We start from the raw sequence: 23,261 nt of genomic DNA on the forward strand, positions 1-23,261 counted from the left end.
GGCCACCAATCCGATTAGGGGGATGGAGCACCTCTTCTGTGAGAAAAAGTTTAGAGAATTTGGCTTGTCCAGCCCAGAAAAGAAAAACATGAAAAGGTTTTGGGGTGACCTAATTGCAACTTTGCACTACCTTAGGGAGGCTACAAGATAGATGGGGAGGCTTTTTACAATAAGGTCATGTAGTGACAGGACAAGAGGGAAAGGCTTAAAATTGAAAGAGAGTAGGTATAGATTAAATATTTGGAGGGAGTTCTTTGCTGTGAAGGTGATGAGGCACTGTAACAGGTTGCCCAGTGAAGTTGTAGATGCCCCATCCCTGGAAGTATTCCAGGCCAGGCTGGATGAAGGTCTCAGCAATTTGATCTAGTGGAGGATGTCCCTGGCCATGACAGAGTTGTTGGAACAAGACAATCTTTAAGGTCCCTTCCAACCCAGGCCATTCTACGACTCTACAAAATGAAACCTAGACCAAAGGCTTGCTGTCTGTTAAAAAGATCGAATATGCACTGATAAGATTTTGAGAAAATGCTGAACCATTGGCTTAGCAAAAATTATTTGCTCCAAAGATATTGAACATGCCTGAGCTTTAAATCTCTTGTTGGATGCCATTCAAGGTCTTTATTTTAGATTTTGTACCGAGTTCTGTCTCTGTAAGTAGATAGGAAGATACACTGATTATTTTCTGGATTTGTTTTGAAAACATTGATGTGATTAATTTGTTATGCTTCAACTTGGATGGGGGCAGAATAACTCTTGTATGTCTGGGAAAAACAGCAATTTTTCTTTCTCTGAAAGGCAGTGCAGCTTAAGAACAGACTTGGTTTTACTGTATTAAAGAACATGGTCTCACTCCCAGCTGGAGATGCATATTTAATAATGTGAAGCAATGAGCTGAATAATGCAAATCTGCAAGGTGGCTGACAGAAATGTATATTCACATACCAAGTTCAGAGAGATGTTGCTGCTATTTGACGAGTAACTAAGGAACTGATTGTGCTGCTTGAAGACAGAAAGAAAGGAAGTTCTACAGCTGGTTTGAATTACACTTAACGTCTAGTGTGGGCTAATTATTTACAAAAATTCAAAGGGAAAGGTCAGGCAGAGAACTCTTTCCTGTCTGTCCTCTAGGACTCAGGGACAGCGCAGTAAATACGGCTACGAGAAAATTTTGAAAATACTTGAATCCTTGTCCTGTGCACTCTATTGAAGGTCTCCAGACTTCAGCAGCAGCAGAGTGGCCACTCCCACATGAAGGGCCATAGCTCCATGTTTATCTTGTTACCATACAAAAGCATTTTCAGCCCATCTGTGCAAAATCTGTTAAGTTGCATAGTTTCAAAGAGGTGGAGAAATGCAGTTCTCCATGTTGCTGGATAGCAAAGCCGGTGAGACTGTAAGAGAAGTGGGCTTCAGCTGTGTGAGAGAGCTCCTTTTCCCCTGGGCAGTAAGAAGCAATTGCTGTAACATCATCATGGGGCGGGGGGGAAGGGGAAGGGGAGGAGGCTGGCATTAAGCTGCTGTAGTATATAAATCCTGGGTTGTCTTTTTATATTTTACATGTTTTTAAAATTCTTTGCCAGCTGGTTCTGCTGCAGACTTTGTAAGACACCTATAATAATTGTTTTTTCTTTCTGCGTCAGTTTCTCTTCTCTTTGAAAGCACTGTAAAAACCATGTAAATGTGACAGTGGCTGCAAGTCAGATGTAGGTTTACTTTGTGTAGTATGCATTTGAACCCAGATTGTCTCACTATCTAGAGAAGTAAAATGTTGCAAGGAATGAAATAAGGATGGCATACCTAAAATATGCAGACACATTTGTGTTATCATCGGCAATTTTGAAATGTTGAGGAAAAGAGAAAGTATTACCTTTTTTGCCTCAGAAAAATGTCATAGAATTTTCTGTTTTCCTTTTAACAAGATAATTTATCAAATAAGGCTTAAACTGTTTGTATAACACATCCTTTACTTGCAAGGTATTCAACAGCTTCCTAGAAGTTAAAATAATAAGATGTAAGATATACAGCCACAGGAGTGGAGTATCCAGAAATAGAGTACTTTTGGGATCCATTTGTGAGGCAGAACTTGCCTGGATTTGCTACTCTATAAGTTGTAGTTAATGGCTGAAATAACTAATTAAGTGTTCTTGAAGGCAATATGTACTGTTTCAGAGGGATATCTGTGAATACTCTTAATACAGATCTCTTTGTTAGCAGAAAACTATAATACAGGATTTATTCTGATCTCCCCCAAAATAGTTTTGTCCATCTTCAGAAAGGACTTGAAGTTAAATGGAAAATTTCAGAATGGAACCTTAGCCTTTTTGTGCTCTGCTCTGTTGTGTGTGGCAAGGTGAGATATCGTGGTCTCCTTCTTGTAATAACCGCAGGGACCATTTTGCGGCAGTTTCAGAAGTATGTGAAGCTGGACCCTTGCCACTGGAGGCGTACTTTTAGTGTGGCCTTTGACACACTTGCCTGGACCTCTGGGTTGCAGCATCTGCACAACCTCCTTTTTAAAAACTGAACATTTATTTTGAAGTAAACTTTCATGTTTCTTCAGTAAATTGGGTTTTTATGCAAGCCTTCACAGTCATATCAACTGCTTCTCTTTTGTACATTGAACTTCGTTATGGGTTTTTCCTCTCCCACAAAGAAGATGCTTTTGTGGTTAAAGTACATATCTGGATTTCAGAAAATCAAGAATTCAGTTTCTGGTTAAACCACAAATTTCCTGTATTGCCATCTCTGCCTTGGTTCCCCACCAGATATAATGTTGATCTTTTATAAGTTTTCAGATTAGCAGAACCCATCTTTATCATTTAATCTGATCCTCTGCATAATGGAAAAAAAAAAAAAAAGTTAATTACCTGCATGAAATAACAGAGCTTTTTTCTGGTGTAACATCTTGGAAGTTTTAAACAGCCTTCATTTTGGGTTCAGGAACACTTAATAATGGGTTCAGGAACACATTTTCCTGTCTTGTAGTGAAACATTCTCACCTTTAAGCATCTTCAGTGGTAATGTACTGGGGTTTCATTTTCATTTATTTATTATTTTGAATTTTACCTAAATTTTTGCTCTTTTTCCTGGAAGTAAAGGACTTGGTTAACTAGAATTCTTAGACTAGCCAAGGCATTTCTTAATAGTTTTCCTTGGCTAAATTAAAGAGGTTTTTTAGTCAGTTAATCTGAGTGTTCAACATAGCTCATACTTTGGGTTAAGGAGACACTGGTGTATGCAAAGGTCATGTACTGTGTATGCAAATCAAGACCATATTTTCAGAATACCTTTATTATAAGGGTTTATTCTTATTTATTTGCAGAGTTAGATGGCCAGGACTAGGTTTCTGCAGTTTAATCCAATGATATTTCCTTTTGTAGCAGTAGTTTGGAAAATGCTGCTTTGAACTGGTCTTGAGACAGCCCCTAATGTTTGCTGACTGCGTGTGTTTCTTGAGACCAAAACTGTTGATGTGGTGCAAAAGTTTGCAAAAGGGTTTTCAGGAAAGCTGTCCAGTAGAAGCAAGCTGCAAGCCAAAACCTGAATCATTTCTGAGATTAGTTCTTTAGGTCTATTATATTCATTCTGGATTTTTGACCTTTTTTACAGTTCAGTTTTGTCAGTCATAGCTGTATGCAAATAGGTTTTGTCAATATAAAAGCACAATGCTCTTTCCCTGCAGCATATATATCCAAATAGTATACCTCTATTTCAACAAGAATATTCCACTGAGAGCTTGTGCTCAGCTGAAATTATCACCTTCCCGTGTCTGCTGATGGGAGGCTGATCTGAGCACTCCTTAGTCCTCTTTAGTCACACCTTAGCTTAAAACACAGCAGAAGCAGCATCTGCTAATCTTACCGACTTTGCTTTGCAGCTCTGCCAACAAGAGGAATCATAAGGAGAATATGTTATGACAAGATAGAGTGGCAAGCACTGAGACACTGACTCCAGGTTCTAAGCTCTGCAGCCAGCATGGGGCTGTTGTTTGGTTTGGGGGCTTTTTTGGGCTTGGTGATTTTTAGGGGGGGTTTTGAAGCAATTTTTGTGATTCACTTTGATGCAATTAGCAATCTGCAGTTAACTAAAGCTCCATTTGATTACATGAGAAGTTGTTCAACTAAGTATATTCTTAGGTAATTCATACTGGTTTTCATGATTGACCTCTAATTGTCATTAGCTATTGTTCCACCATTTTTGTCATCACCAAAGTTGTCTGAACTTACACTTTCTTTCAAACCACATAACTGCTTATAAATCTACAGAACAACACAAGGTTGCCAACAGAGAAATCCCTTTGATGCTTAGCTAAAAATGCCTATTGAATTTAACAATTTCCCGTGTGTGGGCTGTTGAGATTTTCCTCATCTCCCCTTTGAAATTGTCATTGATCAGAATTATAAGCAAGATGGAGCCAGATGTCTTACAGAAGTCCTCTATGTCACCACAATTACTTTGTCAGCCCAAATAATGACCCCATTTAAAGAGGCTGTGGAGGCTGGGAACAGCCTATTTTCTCTCGAAGTGGCTGGAGCACTGCTATTTATATATCGGTCTCTTATTTTCTGATACATTAATGACTGCAGAGACCTCACTGGCCAATAGTTCCTTGGTATTCCTGGATAGCTGGTTATAACTTCTGTGTTCTCACTCGGTTTCATTTTCTAAAATAGCACTTCTTTTCCAACTGTCACATTATTTCTTATTTTTGGAACAGTCCTTACTAGGCTGGTCATGTTCTGATATCTAGGGATACTTGAAGGCATGTCTGCTTAGTACCAATAATTGCTTATTCTGTTAAAAAACCTCTGCATTAGTTCATATTAAATTTACTTCAAAATGCAGCCCCATTTACAGCTTAATTTCGTCTTTAAAACGGGAACAGAAATGGTATGGTATTCTATTTTTTCCATCCCACACTGATTTCTATGTAATTTCTCACAGTATATATGTGGCTTCTAGGCACAAGATACAGGATATATATTTTTTCCTTTGCATTTAGGGACAGATTTATATGTGCAGGATGTGTGTGGTTTCTAGAGGTGGCAAAATAAAGAAAAGAACTCCTTGCATCACAACGGAAGATGATAAAGCTTATAATCACACTAAATTTCTTGTAGCCTTAAGAAACAGAAGAGGGAGAGGCTACGGAAGTTGCTACTCTATTGTTGTTCCTTCTTCCTTCTCCTTCCCAACAGATTAACTTGATCTGAGCTTCTCTGGTAGGTGTTGTCATCAGGATTTATTACACAGCATTTGGACTGATCTGTAAAAGTTTTCTCTTTTGCAAAGATAAAGTTTACTTACATGGTAAGAGGAGTTGACCCTTTGAGTTTAGCCATAATTGTGATACTGTTTATAATTTCTTCTGCCCCAGACTATGGGAACTTTTAACAAAGGGGTAAAAGTTGAATTTTTGTGTGAGAAGATTGTAAAAAAATCACATGAACTTATGTGGGGTGTCTAGGTATCCTTGCTGTTGCAGAGAAGAAAGAAATTCCTAATACAGAGTTTTAAGATTAAATGACTTATAAAATCTTAAAAGATTAACTTAAACCAGACACTCAGGATTCATCTGAGTGATGCCAGCATGCATGTTTAAAGTTTTGGGTTGTCTTTAATTTTAAATTCTCTATATAAATATTTGCCCTTTCACCCTGTTCTTATTTTCCCCTCTCTCATTCCTTTCCATCTCCTAGTTTTCACCTCTTATAGTTCCACCCTGCAAAATTTCCTCTCCGTGCTTCTTTGTGTTCCCTTTTGCATTAATTCAGGTTCTGTATTAGAACAGAGAGAGTGTATTTATTAGAAAAGTTTAATAAAAGGTCATCCCTTTTCATGAACTGAACTGCAGAATTAGCATCTTCATACAACTGAGAAACCTGTAATTTGTGACTCATACCTGGGAATGTTTTTCACTACTGTTTTTAGAAAAGGATAAAAAATTTATTTTGAATCATTTGTCTCCTCTGTAGGCATATTGGTACTTTAGATATGAATATAAACATTTTAATATAAATAATATAACATACATACAGAGTACATCTATATGCCTTCACACACACAGAGGTTCATGCCTGTCATACGTGAAGTGTTTTAAGCACCACTGGATGAAATTCTGCCAGGCAACTTTACATGGTTTCTGCCAGGAAACTTTACACAGTTTCTGCACTTCTAGATAAGTCTCAAAATCACCGGTGGTACTGCCTGTGCCTGAATTTAAAAATTATGGGAAATGGCTATAGCAAGCTGCCACATAAATAACTAGTGGAAAGTGAAAGGAGGAAGGTAGCTTGTGAGAAAGTATTCGTTTCCAAAATGCAGCACAGAGAGGTGGAAACAAAGGGAAGACAGAATCTTAGATGTTCATTCTGTACATTAAGTCTAATGGTGCTATCAACAGCTTCATATGACAGGAAATGATCTGGGCGTTTTGTTCACTTATTCTGGATGCCCTTAGTTTCAGAGAGCAACTGGTAACATGGATTGCACTTCGGAAGGGGACAGCTGAACTCTCCCTCTGGCTTTAGTAAGGAAAGAGCAGCGATGAAATCCGTGGACTGTGTGCACGTCATCCAACAGAAGGATACCGCCTCCTCTCCCTCTGCCCCCCCTGGTGCTGTTTCAGGCGCCACGGGACTTTTTCCTGTCACATTCCTGTGGCTTGCAATGCTCCTGTCCTCTTGTCTTGCAGCAGTGTCTCTTTACCATGTTATCATCCTGAAAACAGAACTAGAAGCTCTGCGCAGCGAGCTGATCTACAGCATCCAGGCAAGGTCTCCGCTAGACCAACCACTCGTGTCCCCCAGTGAAAACAAAGCAGGTAGCCCTGTTTCTTCCTTCCTGCAAGTGTCTGCAGCTGGCTCCAGGCAGGTAAGCTGCAGGGGTGGGTTTTGACTTGCAGGGCATGGACCAATGTGGGGCTGCTCTCACTGACTGTTGCTTCTCCTTGTTAGGAGAGCAGGCTTGCTGGTACTGGCACAGCTGAGAGCTTCCAAAAGGAAATCTGGAACGGGAGTAGAAACAGGGGCAGGCGGTCTGTTGTCAACACAGAAGAAAAAGGTAAATACCAGCTGATGAAGTGGGCTGGGATGCTGCTGTTGGATACTGTCTGCAGAAAAGCAGGAGTGTTTGATTTGTATTTTCTTTCTCCTATCAGTTGATCCATGCTGCAGGAGCCCATTCTGGTTTTCAAAATTATTGGTGGATGAATGGTGTTAACCATAGGCATATTCTCTTAAAGGACAGAATATTAAATTACAGAATGTTTTGGTTTTGAAGAGATCTTTAAAGGTCATGTAGTCCAACCACCCTGCCATGAGTAGGGACATGTTTTTAAGGTACCAGATATTTATGCTATCTGCAGGTTAAACTTTGAATGTTGGATCCCAAATCTGCATGATGTTTTACAGTTGAAAAAGGCAACTTCAAATCATTCAGATTTTTAACTGTTCAATTCTCTCTGATCAAAGTAGGGAGGAAAATCTATTAATAAAAATGCCAATTCACTTTTCTGGGAAACATGCTCACCCAAAAAGAGAGAAGTAATGAGAACTTTAGGGAAATAGGAGCTTTTAAGTAGAAAGGCTAGCTTGTACCTGACAAGAGAGGCAGACTACAAGGAATTCAGAAGTTTAGCATAATTTCTACATTAAAACAACCTATCAATAAATCATAAAATTAATACAGGAATGCCTATCCAGTAAGATTATTTTGGTCATCGTTCTCCTTTTTAAAATGTTCTGCAAAGAACACTGAAGACTGTGCTCCATAAAAGACCTCTGATGTGTATTATAGAGTAATGGGATACTTTTTTTTTCCTTTGGGGATAAAATGCCTATATTTCATTATTTTTTCCAAACACAATGAGGTCTTATGAGATAAAATGCAGAATTTTATTATACCAGTTTGCACACATACTCTAATTGCACTGAGTAACTAAAACATTCCTGAGTTGCTAAATCAGTTCACTTTTCTTATGTATACTTTTATATTATTTTAAATGATATCTTAAACTATTTAGAGAAGTTGAAATGGAGCAAATTATAGGTAAAAATTAAATTAAGCTTTGCATAAAATCTGTTTCTCAGTAAGCAACTAACATGAAATGTATTTCACTTGAGCTTCAGTAAGCTAAATGAAATTAAAGTTCTAGAATATAATCACTTGCTTCCAATATCCAAAAAAACCTCATTAATTTAGGACATCACTTAAAATCCAGACGTTTATATGAGATTTATTCTATTTCGTTAGTTGTCTTTGATTCAAGATCTTGGCTAAGAAAGATTTCGCAAACAGGACTGAGGTCATGATTGCTTAAATTCTATTTCTTGTAGCCTGTTTCCTTCCACAAGAACCACAGAGCACCCCTGCTCTCCCCACCCTAGGAACTCCCAAATAAAAATAAGTGATCTGAAATACAAATATCATAAAAAATAAGGATATGTCTTGTTTAAATGAATGTTAGAGCATCAGTACTCTGCAAGTGATCCAGTTTCTTTCACAATAGCTTTCATTTTTAGTGTTATTGCTATTTGAGGTGAGCAGGATTTGGGGCTCCTCAGCTATGCTTCTGAATAGACTTTTGATTCTTCTCACCATGTAGCCACCTCTGATTATACCTGTTTACCGGTAACACATAAAATTTCAATTAAGCTACTTATTTCTGTAAACTTTTTTTTAAGGTACAGCTGGCTTTAAAGTTGTTTAGGATGGATGAAACAAAACACAGAATATGAACTTTCATTTTAAAGGGAAAAGCTACATCAATTGACCTATCACAAAAATGTTTTCTAACATGAACCTCATATTTTTGTATAAAAAAAAGAAAAAAGTCAATTGCAAATCTTGTATTTATATCAAAGGTTATCTGTTAGAATTAGCTTTCTACCTGCTCTAATTTCAAAAAATTTAGTTTTTCAGAGTTCAGTTATATATTATATTCATATTATATTTTCTCAGATCAGATTTCACTGATGACCATGAACCTACTAGTCAATGTTAAATTTAGGTTTAGCAGAGTCAGTTAAATAGAAGACCATGGTGTTGTTCATGGTGCTGAATCCAATCTACTACTTTATAATGTACACAGAATTACAGACCCTTCATTTTGATCTTTTGATATTTATATCTGGGTTCCAGAATCCCATCAGTCTCCAAATTGTCCTGCAGAGGTGTGGTACTCATTCTGTTATAATGACAAATAAATCAGGGTATTGAGTGAGGTGCCTGTTCTTGCTCTACTTCTGTTTGCTTCAGCAAGGTCTCAAAGTAGAGTTTGATCATAGTTAATTGCTGACCCATCATTTTGCTTTTATATGGATGAATTCCTTAGAAAGTTAATATTTGGAAATGTCACTGGTATCTAATTGCTTCTCTTGTGCTTCAACAGAGTGCAGAAATAAAATATAGAACTAATAGCTTGTTTATAAATAAAGTTATTGTTCAGTTCTGGGGTTTCTAGACTTTAACCATCAAATTCCAGGAATGCATGTCCCATCATTCTTTTTTTAGACCCAGTACAGCCTTTCTTAAGCATACTGAATTTTCATTTTAATGCATACAAGTGGCTACAAATCAGCATTTTATTTAACAGGACAATTGAATGGAAGTGGATTTAACACAATGTTGTTTCTTTTTTTATGGAGTCTGTGCAAATGCATAAAACTATTAGTCATCAGTAGTCAAACACTTTGTGTCTTGCAAAAATTTCCAGCTTGGGTAGGATGAAGAGAAGTGTTTCAAGCATCAATTCCAAATAAAGCAGCACAGTCAGCAGTCAGAACCAGAGTTCTTGATGCAGTGAGTAGGAGGTAATGGGTGATTTTGAAACGTATGCTTCTGGCAAATGTCATTTCGGGACATGTTACAACAGATGTACTTTTTCTTTTTATCTTTCTCTTTACAAATTTCAACTGTGGAGGAAAATAGGTGCACAACAAAAGACCTCTCCTGAATTTTATATTCTATTCACAGTTAGTGATTGCGTTGCCTGTGTGTTTCTTCCTAAGCTGCATGTGCACTTGAGCCTAGGAGCAAGTTTTAGGTCCCATTGCCTAAGCCAAAGTATGAACATCAGGTATCATTTTCACAATGTCTCAGTGCCTCATTCTAATAGTTATTGTGGGATTCTGATTCCCATGACCTAGGGAGGTGAGAATCAGACCTTCTCTAAACACAAATGCTGGGATCAGACTGGAGCCCCCATGGACTATATTTACTTTGGTGTACTGCATGTATGAAGGAGCTGAGGAGCTATTTTATGTAATTCCACAAATCAATGAGGCAGGGTAATCTGATATGTGATTTGGCAATTCGTTTTTTTACTAATAATTTTCAGGTTCTACTCCAACAGCAGTCGTGTCCATGAGAAGTAACTATTACCTTCCAAGCCTGGTGTCACAACTCTGCCGTTGCTCTCGATAAAATTGCTGTACTGGAAAATTGGTACATTTGTTGGTTGGAAGTGTTTTGACTGTTTATGTTGATACTTTAGATATCTGTGACAGAGGGATAGCAAGAGGTTTTACAAGTGGTACTTGACTTCAGTGATCTTTGCATTGAGACATAACCTTTTTTTACTATCTTAAACAAATGCCATATATAAAATCCCCTTACCAAATATTCACAATACTTCATATTTTAATGTTTGAAGAGGTCAAATATGAAATGAAAATTAAAATCAAATTTAAAAGGAAAAAGAAGAGCATACTTCTTGAAAATATATATTATCCTTATTTTTTTTCTGCTGACAACTGTCTAACTCAAAAGGAAATAGACCCTTCTATGCAAAAGGACAGAAAATTCCTTGATGCAATTCCTGCAATTTTACGTGAAGAATTTAACTGAATGAAGGAGTGATTAAATCAGTGCTGTGTATTATGCAGAACTCTGTACAGTCGAAAAGACGCCCAATAGGCTCTAAGTTTTAAAACCAGCACTCTGCTATATACTGTACAATAGAAGTCTTAATTCCTAGTAAACAATTCCCTTGTTTTTCTAGATGTAACATATTATTGGCAATTCTGTGAAGGTAGAAATAATGCTACTAATTCTTTAAAGATGTTTGTTAGATCTTAGTCATACATGTAACTATGATCAAGGCATTTTAATGTAGGAACAGACTGAATCCATAATTGATGCCATATAAAGACATCTCTATTAAAACACACCAGATTAACCAATTGTCCTGGTTTCTGCTGTGATAGAGTTCATGAAAACAGTTTATAAAAATGCACAAGCAAAAACTAGAAGAAGATCTGTTGGGATAGAAATCAAGAAGTAGAGGGAAGAAAAACTGCAAATGCTTCAAGAAAATGCTTGTCATTTATAAATTAAATTGTCTGGTGTTTAAATGTGCTTTGGGAAACGTATAGAGAACAGATCTAGACAAAAAAGGAACCTATATAAGGAGGTCTGGGTTTGGTTTTGTTTTTTTTTCAAGGTTAGGGTTTTTCCTAGGTTTTATTTCAGCAAAAATGAGCACAGATGTCTCAGACCTCAGATATCAAAACTTTAAATTTTATATAAGAGCTCACAAATATTAAACTTGAAATTTTGTTTGGATAGATCACTAAGTGATATTGCAAAATATTATTTTGCAATTTAAAAAATAACAAAGTTTGCAATTTAAAAAATAACAAATTATGCAATTTAAAAAATAACAAAGTTTGCATGGGAGGGAAAATTTTATTTTACCAATATAAGTTCTTAAATCATGGAGATTTGCAGAAATCTAGATTGGTGTCCTTCAGCAAATGATAGTAGGTTTTTGGTTTTTTAATTGTGATTACATTGCTCAACTAGTAGAGAACACATCATTGCATGTGCTGGCTGTTGTTTATAAAGGGATCTGGACTGACTAACATCTTCAGAATTGGGTCTTCTGTCCATGGAATAAGACAAACTCCAAAATGAACTTCTGCCAACCCACAACCTGCAGAGCAATTAAAATCAGCTGAGAAAAAGAATGTTCATCAAAGCTATTATATAAAAGTCACAAGAGGATGGGGCATGCTTTGTCATTCTAGAGACACTTTTATACAGATAGATCTCATGGTGACACTCAGTCTAGATATTTTTACACATTTTCACAATGTATAGTATTAATCCTTTATTTTGCTTTCATTACTAATCAAAAATCCTTTAGACTACAAAGATGTTGTTCAGGTTTGACTTACACTGGGCTAAGACATTAAATAGCAACTATTCAATGTGTATTTTGTAATACATGTATTCCACATATTGCACTTAAGATTCGCGTACTTCTTGGAATAGAATTGCTGGTGTTTTTTAACAACATTTACTTTTTACTAAAAATTCCTGTTAATTTACCCAGAAAATGTACTTTGTATATCCATATCTTCTCCTTCTTAGTAGTAGTGTTTACTTGGAATTTTTTTCAATTAATTACTTAATTTTAGGCACGTAACTAGTTCCGCTGAAGTCAAAGTACTTGTATATACTGGAAATAGTTATGTGTCAGCTTTGGCTTCTGAACATATTTTTGAAGCATGTTGTTGTTCAATCCTCAAAGCACTTTTTTAGATATTGTCATTTGTAGATTTAGGCAAAATGGCCACTGTGCTAGCCTCTATTGTCCTACAAAGGACACTATTTTATGTATTTTCTCCAAAAACCAGCTTAATATATTCTGTGGAGTTTTGTTCCTATCTTATATTAAAAGAAGAGACAGACAATTTTTTAGAGATTAAGTGCAGATCTGATGTCTGTAGAATGAAGTAGAGTTGGTATATTTTTTTGAAAAGATGGAGATGATGTCAAACTGTACTGATCTTTCAGATTTTAAGTACTGTGAGCAGTTCTCAGCAATGTTGACTAGAATTTCAGTGCTGCAACCAGCTGAAACAGAAATCCACACTTGCAAACTGAGAATTAAGATAGTTTGAAGAATGCCCACCAAGTTTGCAGAGTGACTTTAACAAGAGTTGCTAAAGTAGGCATAGCTTTTGCTGCTTGTAGATACTGCTCAGTGGCAAGCAGCTGGACAGCAGCTGGTTAGTGGGAGTCATCACAAATCTTCTCGTTTGGTTAGTGAAGAATCTGGTGCCCACATTAGTGAGCTCTTTTAAAAGCAAGAATTAAAATTTTGGTTTAGCTTACTGAAATACTAGGTGACCACCAAATTTAATTCACTAGGAAAGCATTTTGTTCCAAAATGAATTAATAACTTGTGAAATTATTTGCCTGATGTGCTGTGTTGTCTCCCTAAAGTCACATTTTAGTTCTATTTAGAAGTTTATTTTCCAGAAAATAATTTTGCTCCCAAGTGTGATAGAAAATTGTATGAAGTGTAATACCTTTATTAATTTTGTGTTGGCTTGAGGTGTTTTATTTCTTGCCAGAAGGTAGATAACTCAGATGCCTTTAAATTCTTGATTTGAAAAATCTATAAATTGTAGCACATTATTGATGTGTGATGTGATAAGACCCAAGGACACATTTCAGTGTAGGAGACAGGAGTTTGGATGATAGAATTCCTATTACCATGATGGCTTGCAGGTTGTGTGATCATTCTGGAATTGGTGCATTCCCAGATGTGCACTTGAATCCTTGAGTGCTGCCAGTTGGCACTGCTGAGTGCTGGTGAGCATCCAGCCCTCTTCTTCTGTTTTCAAGAAAGACCCCTTAAAAAGGAGACTTAGAAACATAAAAAGACTTCTTTCCACCCAAATCCTCTGGGTACCTGCTGTGCAGAAAGAGGTTTGTACCACTGGACCCTTGGTTGCACTTGGGTACCACTGACAAATGCAGAAACAGGATCCCACGTATCCATGGCATTCCCCATTACAGCCAAATCTGTGTGGCCAAATCTGATCCACAGCCTTCTTGTCTGAAAAGTGGTAAACAAAATGGAGCAATGTATGACAGAATTTTATTCTCTTGACTCTTAATAAATTAATTTGGTCTCTGTCATGTGCAGTAAGTGTTACTACTTGGTTTTCCATCCTTCAAAGTGGCATGAGAACGAGATGTTTTGATTAAAATCTGCTCCAAGCAAATACAGTCTTTTTTTTCCTTTTTTCTTGTTGTCTGACACATACTTATCAGGTTTTTTTACAAGATCTTTGTTTCACTTGGAAATCTATATTTTAACATTCTGAAGTATTTTTTTCTGAACAAATATCTAATTTCTGATTAGTGTCATGAATCTCTACAATTTTGAGCAACACATTTTGACAGATACCAAGCTATTTGTTATGGGTGCATTAATTTGCTAAGGATGCATTAATTTGCTAACTCTCTCTATTTTCCCTCTTAGTATAGGTTGGTCTAGAGTAGGTATCTGAAAAATATTGAAAGAATGTGTATATGGACATTGAGAATTTATTATGAAAGTATATATGACTAATATTTTACAGCAACTATAAATGGAAAGTAATTTCTCTAAACAATACATCAAACATAGTTAGAAAATCTGCTCTCTGTCATAGCAGGTGGGGTTGGGGCTTTTTTCAAGCTTTTGTATAGAAAATGAAAAAGCTTAATTGACCTAATGATTTCTTGCTCATTTGACTTACTGCTACATAGTTAAATAAGGGCCAGATATGAAAACAAGCAAGTGTTTTTTGTGCTGCTACCTGAGGCCTCCCACTTAGCTCCATGATCTCTCAAAGTCATCTAGTGTGTGTTGTGACAGGAATGTTCTTTTTGTACATTTGAGTAAAACCTGTGTTAAAACTAATATGTTCTGGTTTAAAATAAGTGGTGAGACTGAGAGATTTCTTCCATGTCCTTTTTTTTTTTTCCTTAATGTAGGTTCATGATTTTATTCTATTACTGATTTATGTTTCTTTAATTTCAAAATACTTTCACTTTGTAGTGCTGCAGGCCTGCTTGCAACTGATTGCTGACAGCAAAAGTGATATCCAACAGAAAGGTAAGAATATGTGCCATGATTTATAGTTTACTACTCCATGGGATAACTGTTTCAACAAATTTTACCTAACTTCAAAGCAGTAACTGAGTTTTAGCAGCAAATTTAAAAATAAAATAAATACATAATTTTTTTTAAAACCCAACAACTACAAACAAAAACATCAAAAAACAACAAGGAGGTCCCTACATCTGGAAGGTCCCTGTATCTGGATGGCTCTTGCAAATATCATCTTTCCAGTAGGGAAATGCACCTAGGGAGACTGGAAGTACTATCTAGAAGTTAGACTTTGTTATTTTTCAGCAGGTGAAAATGAAGAGCATAACCCTTCTGATTGCCCAAAATTATTTTGTCTTTTAGATGATTCAAGCATTGTCCCTTGGCTCCTGAGCTTTAAACGTGGAACAGCTCTGGAAGAACAAGGAAATAAAATAGTGATCAAAGAAACAGGTTATTTTTTCATATATGGCCAGGTGAGAAAGCTCTATTCACTTCAGCATCTGACTTGTGTAAGGATTTTTAATGCCTCCATACAATAAGTTTAGAGTTTTCACCTCTTCTTTCTATAGGTTTTATATACAGATACAACATTTGCTATGGGACACCTAATCCAGAGGAAGAAGGCTCATGTGTTTGGTGATGATCTCAGCTTGGTGACATTGTTTCGCTGCATCCAAAATATGCCACAGTCTTATCCAAATAATTCTTGCTACACTGCTGGTAAATATCTGCATTTTCTTTTTCTTTGTTTGCAAACAAGCTGTATCAAATACAATCTGTAGTGCTGGGCAATTGTATTGTACCAGTCATAAAGAACAGGGTGGGCATGCATGGATCTGGCTAACTGAAAAATTACAGAATACTTTCAGAAAATACAGTTTTATATGAAGTATCAGCAACTGGAGATTATGCATCTAGCTTGGTGATCGGAACAATTTTTCTCTCTCCATTGACTCTGTAACATGGTTAGACATTTTGGTGCTTTCAGTTAGATGTCTGAGGCAGGCAAGACAAATCTCTACTGCCCTCATTGAAGAACTCAGTTTAAATTAGGAGTTGAATTCCCCATTTAGTCATCCCAAGAAAATATTAAAATGCTATATTCTCCTTTAAAATGTCATATGTGGATTTTAGCCATTTTAGCAAGTATTGACTTGCATACCTTACTGTGATGTTTCTACTTCTTATAAAGGCTACTGGATTTTTAGTCCTTGGTTTGATGAAAAACAGTTAATTCCTATAAGGTGGTCTTTATGACTGCACAAATTAGAAACACCACAAGAAAAAACAATTAAAATACTTAATGCAAGTCCAGCAAGCTCAATGGTCAGTATATGTGTATATTACTGCAGTAACATTTAAGTAATTATTGTCAAGGCCTATAAAACCCCATATATCATCTCTTAACTGTCTGTCTTTCCACCTTAATGGTGGATTTGAGGGTTTTCTCTTTGATTATTATCCAGAAAGATTTCTTTTTTCAGTGCCTTATTAAAAAAATGGGTGACACTGAGGGATGGAGTTGACTGTCAGCAAGTAATGACATTAAACAAATGGGATGTGGCAGGCAGCTGTTTTTTTCACCAATTAAAAAAAATCCAACTAACTAACTAACTAATTAGATATTTTGACCTGGCAATTGAAGCTGTCCAAACATTTCTTTTGAATTTTTGCCCCTTCAGTCTCACATTCTGGCAACATAACCACCTTCCATATCATCTATATTCTGATTTTACCTTTGTATTACAGCTCCCCTTTTCTAACTAAGATCTCTGTCTTGCCACTTCACGATTCCTACTTCCCAAATTCCCACTGTTCTGTTTTAACCTGGAAAAAAAAAAAAGTTCTGACTCTTCTCTCTCACACTGTTGGGCTGTGTCACAGCAGATATTAGATGTGTTCTCAGCTCAGCAGCTGCAGCTTGAAGGCGACATGCTCTTGGTTATCATATCAGCTGATGTGTGTCTGGCAGCAGGCAAACTTTTGTGCTCTGCAGTTGCAGTGGATCAGCTGATGTGTGGTAACTTCATTAGGTTGGTAAAGCTCATGAGACCTCCTCCAGAAGTGTGGGAACAGGGTAGTCTGGGGCCAGTAATACTCAGTGCTGATTTTGACTGTCTCATCACCATAACATGAGGAACCTGGGTACACCGCTGTTAGAAATTTTTGCTGTGTTTGCTGAAGTGAACTGTGCTATGCCGAGTGCAGTGTGGAAATTAAGTCCATCTTCACAGAGGATGTTAAGTGTCAGCTTTGGATAGGCTGTAAACTCTAAGATGATACCTAAAGATAAAAACATTCATCACAAATAACAAGCCGTGCTTACATTTGGAAGATGACACATAATGACTTTTGAGTACCATTTATAAAGTACTTCACTTGAGATATTAACTTAAAAATATTCCAAATCTTTTGCCAGGCATTGCAAAATTAGAAGAAGGGGATGAACTTCAACTTACAATACCACGGAGAAGGGCTAAAATATCCTTGGATGGAGATGGTACTTTTTTTGGTGCAGTAAGACTCCTCTGAAGCCCTTCATTTCTGTTTTTATGCTTAATGCCATTTTCTTCTCTACCTATGCCTTTGTCAGAAAAAATATCAAATTGTAGCTTTTACAATTTATCAGCCTCTCCCGATTCACCACAGGCTTCTAAGAATTTTCTTCACTTTAATATGCAAACCCAAAACAGGAAACATACCAGACATGCTTGTGATATAACCACCATGTGATTACCAGAAAGCCAATTTATTTTAGCAATGGGACACTCTAGATAACAATTATAAAGCAATGAGGTTTTGGCTTTGAAACAGTTTGTTATCCATATGGTAAACCAAAGGACGAGTTGACCAAAAATAACAGCATGACCAGGACCACAGACTATCAAATTGTTATCCATTGAAAAGGAAATCTAAAATTAAAGTGTATCCTAGATTTGCATTATTTAATCAGTAAAGTATTTAATATATAAAGTGTAGAGAAAAGACAGCGAACAGTATATTCCTTACCACAAAATGAAATTGTTAGTTATAGAGTTTTGGCTTTTTTTTCTTTCCCCAGAGATACTGGGGAAGGAAAAATTCTAGAAGTCTGGGATAATGAAAACAAATATACAGTATTGTAGCCACTGTCTTGCTTCTTCCCTGTGAACAAAAAGTGAATAAATTACTACAATCTATTAGCATTTACTAATTAGAATTAATTTTACCGGAAAAAGGACATGTAAAACACTTCAACAGCTCAATCTTCAAAGCATTGCTACTTGTCAAGGAATATGTGTGCACTTCTATGTAAACAAGGCTGGCACAGGAAGAAACACGGTGAGATTAGACACAATACCATGGTTGGAAGCGGATTTCTGGCTCCATTATTTCTGCAGTCATATATAGATATGTGTATATATATACAGTATGTAGACATATCTGTATATATTTGAGAGTATGTATACACACATAGATCTTGGGCATTTAGGAATAGAATTTTATCTTCTTTGGAGCAGTTTATCCAATGGAAATACTACTTCATACATATTTTTTTTATATTTCCCTTGCTTCTTGCCATGATCCATTCTATGGAATACAGTAAAAAGAAAAATCCAATAGACCTGGAACCAGCCTTTCAACTAAGAAAATACACTTGTATCTCCGAGGCTTTTTCTGTGGTTTTGAATATAACGCTTAACCCTGTTTTACAAAAATATTCAGATCTGTAGAAAGAATAAAAAGATGTCCTTTTTCCTTTTCATTTGTCTGGATGCTTTGTTCAGTAGGCAGTATTTATGCCTTTTTTATCCCAAATATTTTATGGTCAAAGGAGCTATTCTACTTTTTCCCTACTCTTAAAGAAGCATTGAAGTGCTATAGGAATAGATAAAAAGTAAAACCCCAAGTAATTAACTGTACTTTATTTGAAAAACATTTTTAGGACCTGAAAATTGTGTTATATAGACTTTCTTAGTAAAGAAAAGATGCTCTGCATATTGCAGTTTCCTTGTCTGTGATCTGATTGATTTCTCATGGTGATAGATAATAAATAAAAGAGATTTGGAGCTCAGAATTATAAAGCATGGTAAACTAATGAAACAATTATTTTTTCTTCTCTGGGCTTTGGGAAGACATTTCAGCAATAAGCATATGTGTATTGGATTTTTACACTGGGATTTTTATGAGGCTTAACTACAGTTGCAAAATATCTGCAAGTCATCCTTTTATAAAAAACTATTTATTTATTTATTTATGTGTTGTGAAATTGAAGTTACAACTGTTTGGGGGTTTTTTTGGGGTTTTTTTGGGGTTTTTTTTGTGTTTGTTTTTTTTTTGTTGTTGTTTTTTTGTTTTGTTTTTTTTTTGTGTGTGTGTCATTATTATTATTAAACTTTGATGTACTGAATTTGCCAAAAAGGTATTTTAAAACCTATACAGGATCCCTCAATTTAACCAAGGTTGTATAATATACATATAGGTAAAAAAACTGTTAGCATGCAGTGAGTTGTTTGTTATTACTGAAGTACATTAATTATGCCCAGAATCTCTCATCAAAAGTTTGCCGATTTTATTATTTTCTGATTATAGGAAAAATGATGTTGTTACTGTTGCTTTCCCAGGGTCTCAGTAGCTAAACGTGCAAATCTAACTTTTATTTTGTAAGCTTCCCCAGTGGTTTTGGTGGGCTTGTGTGTGCCTAACTTAAGCCATTTCCCAGACTGTATTTCTTCCTTCTGCTGCTGACAAATGTGCAAAGTGCAGACGTTTGGAAAGGGTCTGGCGCATGATTTGGCTTGGAGGAAAACTTCTGTTTTCTGAAAGAAAACTTTTCAGAGGTGTTCCCTTCCTTAGAAGGTTGGAACTGAACTTCCATTTCTTCACAAAAAGCATGAAGCACGTTCACGTGGTTCTGTGGACCACGAGAACTCCCACATGTGTGCAGAGTGCAAGTTGACAGACTGTTCAGATATTTCTACTGACAAGTCTGGCAATTTTGTTGCTGTTAGATTAGATTTGTACTGGCTTCATGAGAAATCTTGTCTTTTCAAAATTAACCTGCTTCTGCACAAAGTTGAGTTTTAACAGATCAGCATTTTCTGATCAAAGCATAAAGAAAGAAAAGGAGAATAGTTCATCCCTAATCATTCTGCTAACAAGGTGGTGATGCAGAAGGTAGCAAAGTGCATCCAGACCACCATCGCACATATGCTTCAGTGAGTGGGAGTTAGTGAAGCATTCTGCATTTGGGAGGTATTTAAATAAGTGTGATAGGCAATAATTAGCATCTAGTTGCTTCATAGTATCTAGTTGGTACAATATTCTACATTTTTATCAAGGATATCTAACATTTAGGAGAGGTTTCTGTAAATGCAACAAACTTTGTGCATGTTCTGGTTCTTTTTCACATGGTGTTAAGTAGCACTACAAGGGACTTTTTCTTTCCAGTACATTTTAACAGAAAGTGTGAAGTTGCATCATTCTTTCCTTTTTAATAATGTGCAGTTGACAGATATATAGCTGCTTTGAATGTAATGTATTTGATGTAATGTGCATCTCATCTCTCTTATATGATGTGCAGTCACACACCCTGCCAACATACAGAGTATACTCATTATGTGACTCTCCTATATCTGACTGTGTCTCAAATTGCTCAGCATTTGCCAATTTAAGACTCATTTCAGAGGTCCCATAGTTTTGCCAAGCTTATACTGCTGGAGCTGACAGTTTCTGTATCTCTGGTTTGTCTTAAGTTGAATTATCTTAGGTTGTTTTTAGCCCTCAAAGTTCTACTGTTCTAAAGATGAGGTTAGGAAAAATGCATTCTTTGGAATTTATTTTAAAACTTTTGCTACCTTTTCTTTGGAAAGGCCTAGAGATTTTGCTTTGAAAGAAGAAGTCTGTGTAATGTGGAAGAAATGTGTGTAATGTGAGTTTTGCTTTGTTTTAAAAAGAGTTTTCTTTCTTCCTTCCTCTCTTTCTTCTTTTATATGCTTTTGAACAATATTTTATGCTTTGTTATGTTAAGCATTTTCTATCTCTATGGAACTTTCAAAAAGAAGAGGAAAATGTTCCCAGCAGTTTTGTGTCTGGATTACATCAGTAAGGTCTAAGCTTGTTTTTCAAGGTCAATCCAAACAGCAGTGAGAAGGAAAACAATGCAAATACAGGGAAGAGAGAAGCTAAATATTTGATGTAGAAAGACTCTCATGGAGTTTGCATATTACATAGATCCCAGCAGTGATGGGGAAAACAAATTAGACTTGGAGCTGGATGGCAGGAACAGGAGAGACCCTAGCTGGGATTTAATTGATTAATTTCTGATTCACAAGCTCTCTTCTTCATAGCTCACAACACGTAACTCATGCACCAATGAGCAAAACATAGCTGCTGGGGAGAGCTCTGGTTCCTCCTCCTCTGCTATGGCACAGGTGTCACAACTGTGAGGCACAAAAGCCTCAGCAATCCAGCTGCTGCTGCAGCCACTTCAAAAAATGTTTGGGTAAGCTGACACCTTCCAGCTTGGACATTTGGTCTACATCATCTCCAGGAGTCAGCAGGTTTTGCCAGACAAACAGCAAGCATATTTGATGGCTGCAAGGGACAGCATGCTGCAGGTGACAATGGCTGCAGGTGACAATGGCTGCATAAGGACTTTTAGTCCTTTCTGGCCACTGTGTCAAGCATACGTGTTGCCTTTGCTTTGGCTGAACAGCAGTGACCCCAGCATACATCAGGGAATAACATAGAGCATGAGCCATGTGTTAGCCAAAATTTGAGCAGGAAGTGAGTGAAAAGTCACACCACAGGGAGTGCAGTCAGCCACTGACGCAGGTTGTTCACAGATTTCCAGCACTTTTTTGGATAAATCCCTGAGCAACGTAGTCTGAATTCAGTGTTGATCCTTCTCTGAGCAGGATGAAGTACAGGCCTTCTAAATGATCCCTTTCCCCTGCCTGATTCTCTGATAAGAAAGCAGGAGATGTGAGAGGCAGAGAATGGACTGAAACTGGTGGGTCAGAAAAGGTCCTGCTGGGGAAGGAAGGGTGTTCATTTCCTGAGTGCTAATGAAACACAGGGTCCTCAGTGTGTGCTTCAACAGGATCAGCAAACATTTATGTGCTGAGCAAGGCAGGTTCCAGTTAAGCACAGCAAGCTGCTAGTAGTCATCAGGTACTGCATGACCTCAAACCTAAGAGTGTAAATTGAATCAAACCATGTAGCCAAGTAATAATCTTCATTCACTATCTTGCAAGTCTCCTTTGGCTTTTTTTCCTGCCCCCCTCCCCAGTTCACTCAGTGGATAGAAGGAAGACACTTCATCCTGTGAAAAATAAGATATCGATGTTTTAAGTGTTTTAAACCGAAGGCCAGAAATATATCTCAGAAATGTTGAAAGGAAGTAGCAAATGAGGCAGAACATGCAAGAAGATAAATTAGTGTCCTGTTTAAATCAGAATTGTATTCTCCTTCTGTCAGTGAGAGCTGGCTGAAAAGTCATGTTTACTTTCCACAGATGTAGCTTTTTTTTTTTCTTATTTTAAGGGTAGATTTGTTTCAGTTTTAACTTAAAGCCACTTCTACTAAAACTGGTTTTGGCCAATCTACAGGTCCTATATTTAGTCCTGATAAATGTCAGTTATTTCAATGGCTGTGGGAAGTCCTGTATCACAACATGTACGTGAATTCTCCCAACTGTGCTTAGGGTACTTTGCTTCCCAAAGCCTCTGTGCCTAGGGAGGAGTCTTGAATGAGCTCCTTTGAATCTAGAGACTTCCACTTTCAATTTCCCTGGGTCAGAAGCCAACAGCCCTTTTGGAAGTCTAAGTTCAGTTCCCCCCAGACATAATTTTCAGTTTCATAACAGTTTGTCCAGCCTGAAATATTTTAAGAAGAACATGCTGGGCTCTACAAACTGTGGTTTTGACAAAGTTCTGTTTTGTCAGAAAATTTCCAGCCTTTGCTGTAGAGTTCCTTAAACAAGATTTTTCACAGGTGGTCACTGAATGAATGTTCCCTATTCTCTGTCTGACTGCCTGATGCCCTTGTGGTCTCATTTGCAGAAGTGTTGAAACACACAGCTGCAACTGAAATTAGCAGGAGTGTGCTTTGAATACATGGAGGGCTGTATATTTTTGCTAGAATCCTCCTGTGGAAATACTACAGCAACAAATATTCTGAAAAAGCCCAGGGGAAATAAATTCTGATCTGGAGACAAACACAGTTAGAAGTGTGCAGTCAGCCAAGAGGCATGTTTTGGAAAAAGTGTGAGGAAAAGTTCTTAAATCATTGCTTGGGTACTGGACATGGTGTGCATTGAACGTGATGGGGATCTTAATGGGAAGGGCAATGTGAGAGTATATAAAGTAACTTCTGGTACAGG

At 36.9% G+C, this 23,261-nt stretch overlaps 1 protein-coding gene across 4 annotated transcripts; it reads left to right on the forward strand.

Moving 5' to 3' along the window:
* Nucleotides 1-847: 847 nt before the first annotated feature.
* TNFSF13B (TNF superfamily member 13b) lies at nucleotides 848-18,889 on the forward strand. Of its 4 annotated transcripts, none has more exons than XM_039725667.1 (8): nucleotides 848-1,444; nucleotides 3,878-3,954; nucleotides 6,461-6,873; nucleotides 6,957-7,062; nucleotides 14,843-14,899; nucleotides 15,257-15,369; nucleotides 15,466-15,616; nucleotides 17,316-18,889. In XM_039725667.1, the coding sequence occupies exons 3-8, from the start codon at nucleotides 6,547-6,549 to the stop codon at nucleotides 17,426-17,428; spliced, it is 867 nt and encodes a 288-aa protein (XP_039581601.1). In that variant the 5' UTR covers nucleotides 848-1,444; nucleotides 3,878-3,954; nucleotides 6,461-6,546; the 3' UTR covers nucleotides 17,429-18,889. The 4 variants fall into 4 exon arrangements, with proteins under 4 accessions (XP_039581601.1, XP_039581602.1, XP_039581603.1 ...); XM_039725668.1 differs by having other exon boundaries at nucleotides 848-1,393; XM_039725669.1 differs by lacking the exon at nucleotides 3,878-3,954.
* Nucleotides 18,890-23,261: the final 4,372 nt, after the last annotated feature.

The sequence above is a fragment of the Passer montanus genome, unplaced genomic scaffold, assembly GCF_014805655.1.
Source record: "Passer montanus isolate IOZ18808 unplaced genomic scaffold, ASM1480565v1 scaffold56, whole genome shotgun sequence".
NCBI lineage: Eukaryota > Metazoa > Chordata > Aves > Passeriformes > Passeridae > Passer > Passer montanus.

Excerpts from the sequence above, each read along its gene's own strand:
- TNFSF13B (XM_039725667.1), top strand. The coding sequence starts at position 6,547 with ATGAAATCCGTGGACTGTGTGCACGTCATCCAACAGAAGGATACCGCC. Across the intron at positions 6,874-6,956 it reads CTGCAGCTGGCTCCAGGCAG|GAGAGCAGGCTTGCTGGTAC; the intron begins GTAAGCTGCAGG and ends TCTCCTTGTTAG. Across the intron at positions 14,900-15,256 it reads AAGTGATATCCAACAGAAAG|ATGATTCAAGCATTGTCCCT; the intron begins GTAAGAATATGT and ends TTTGTCTTTTAG.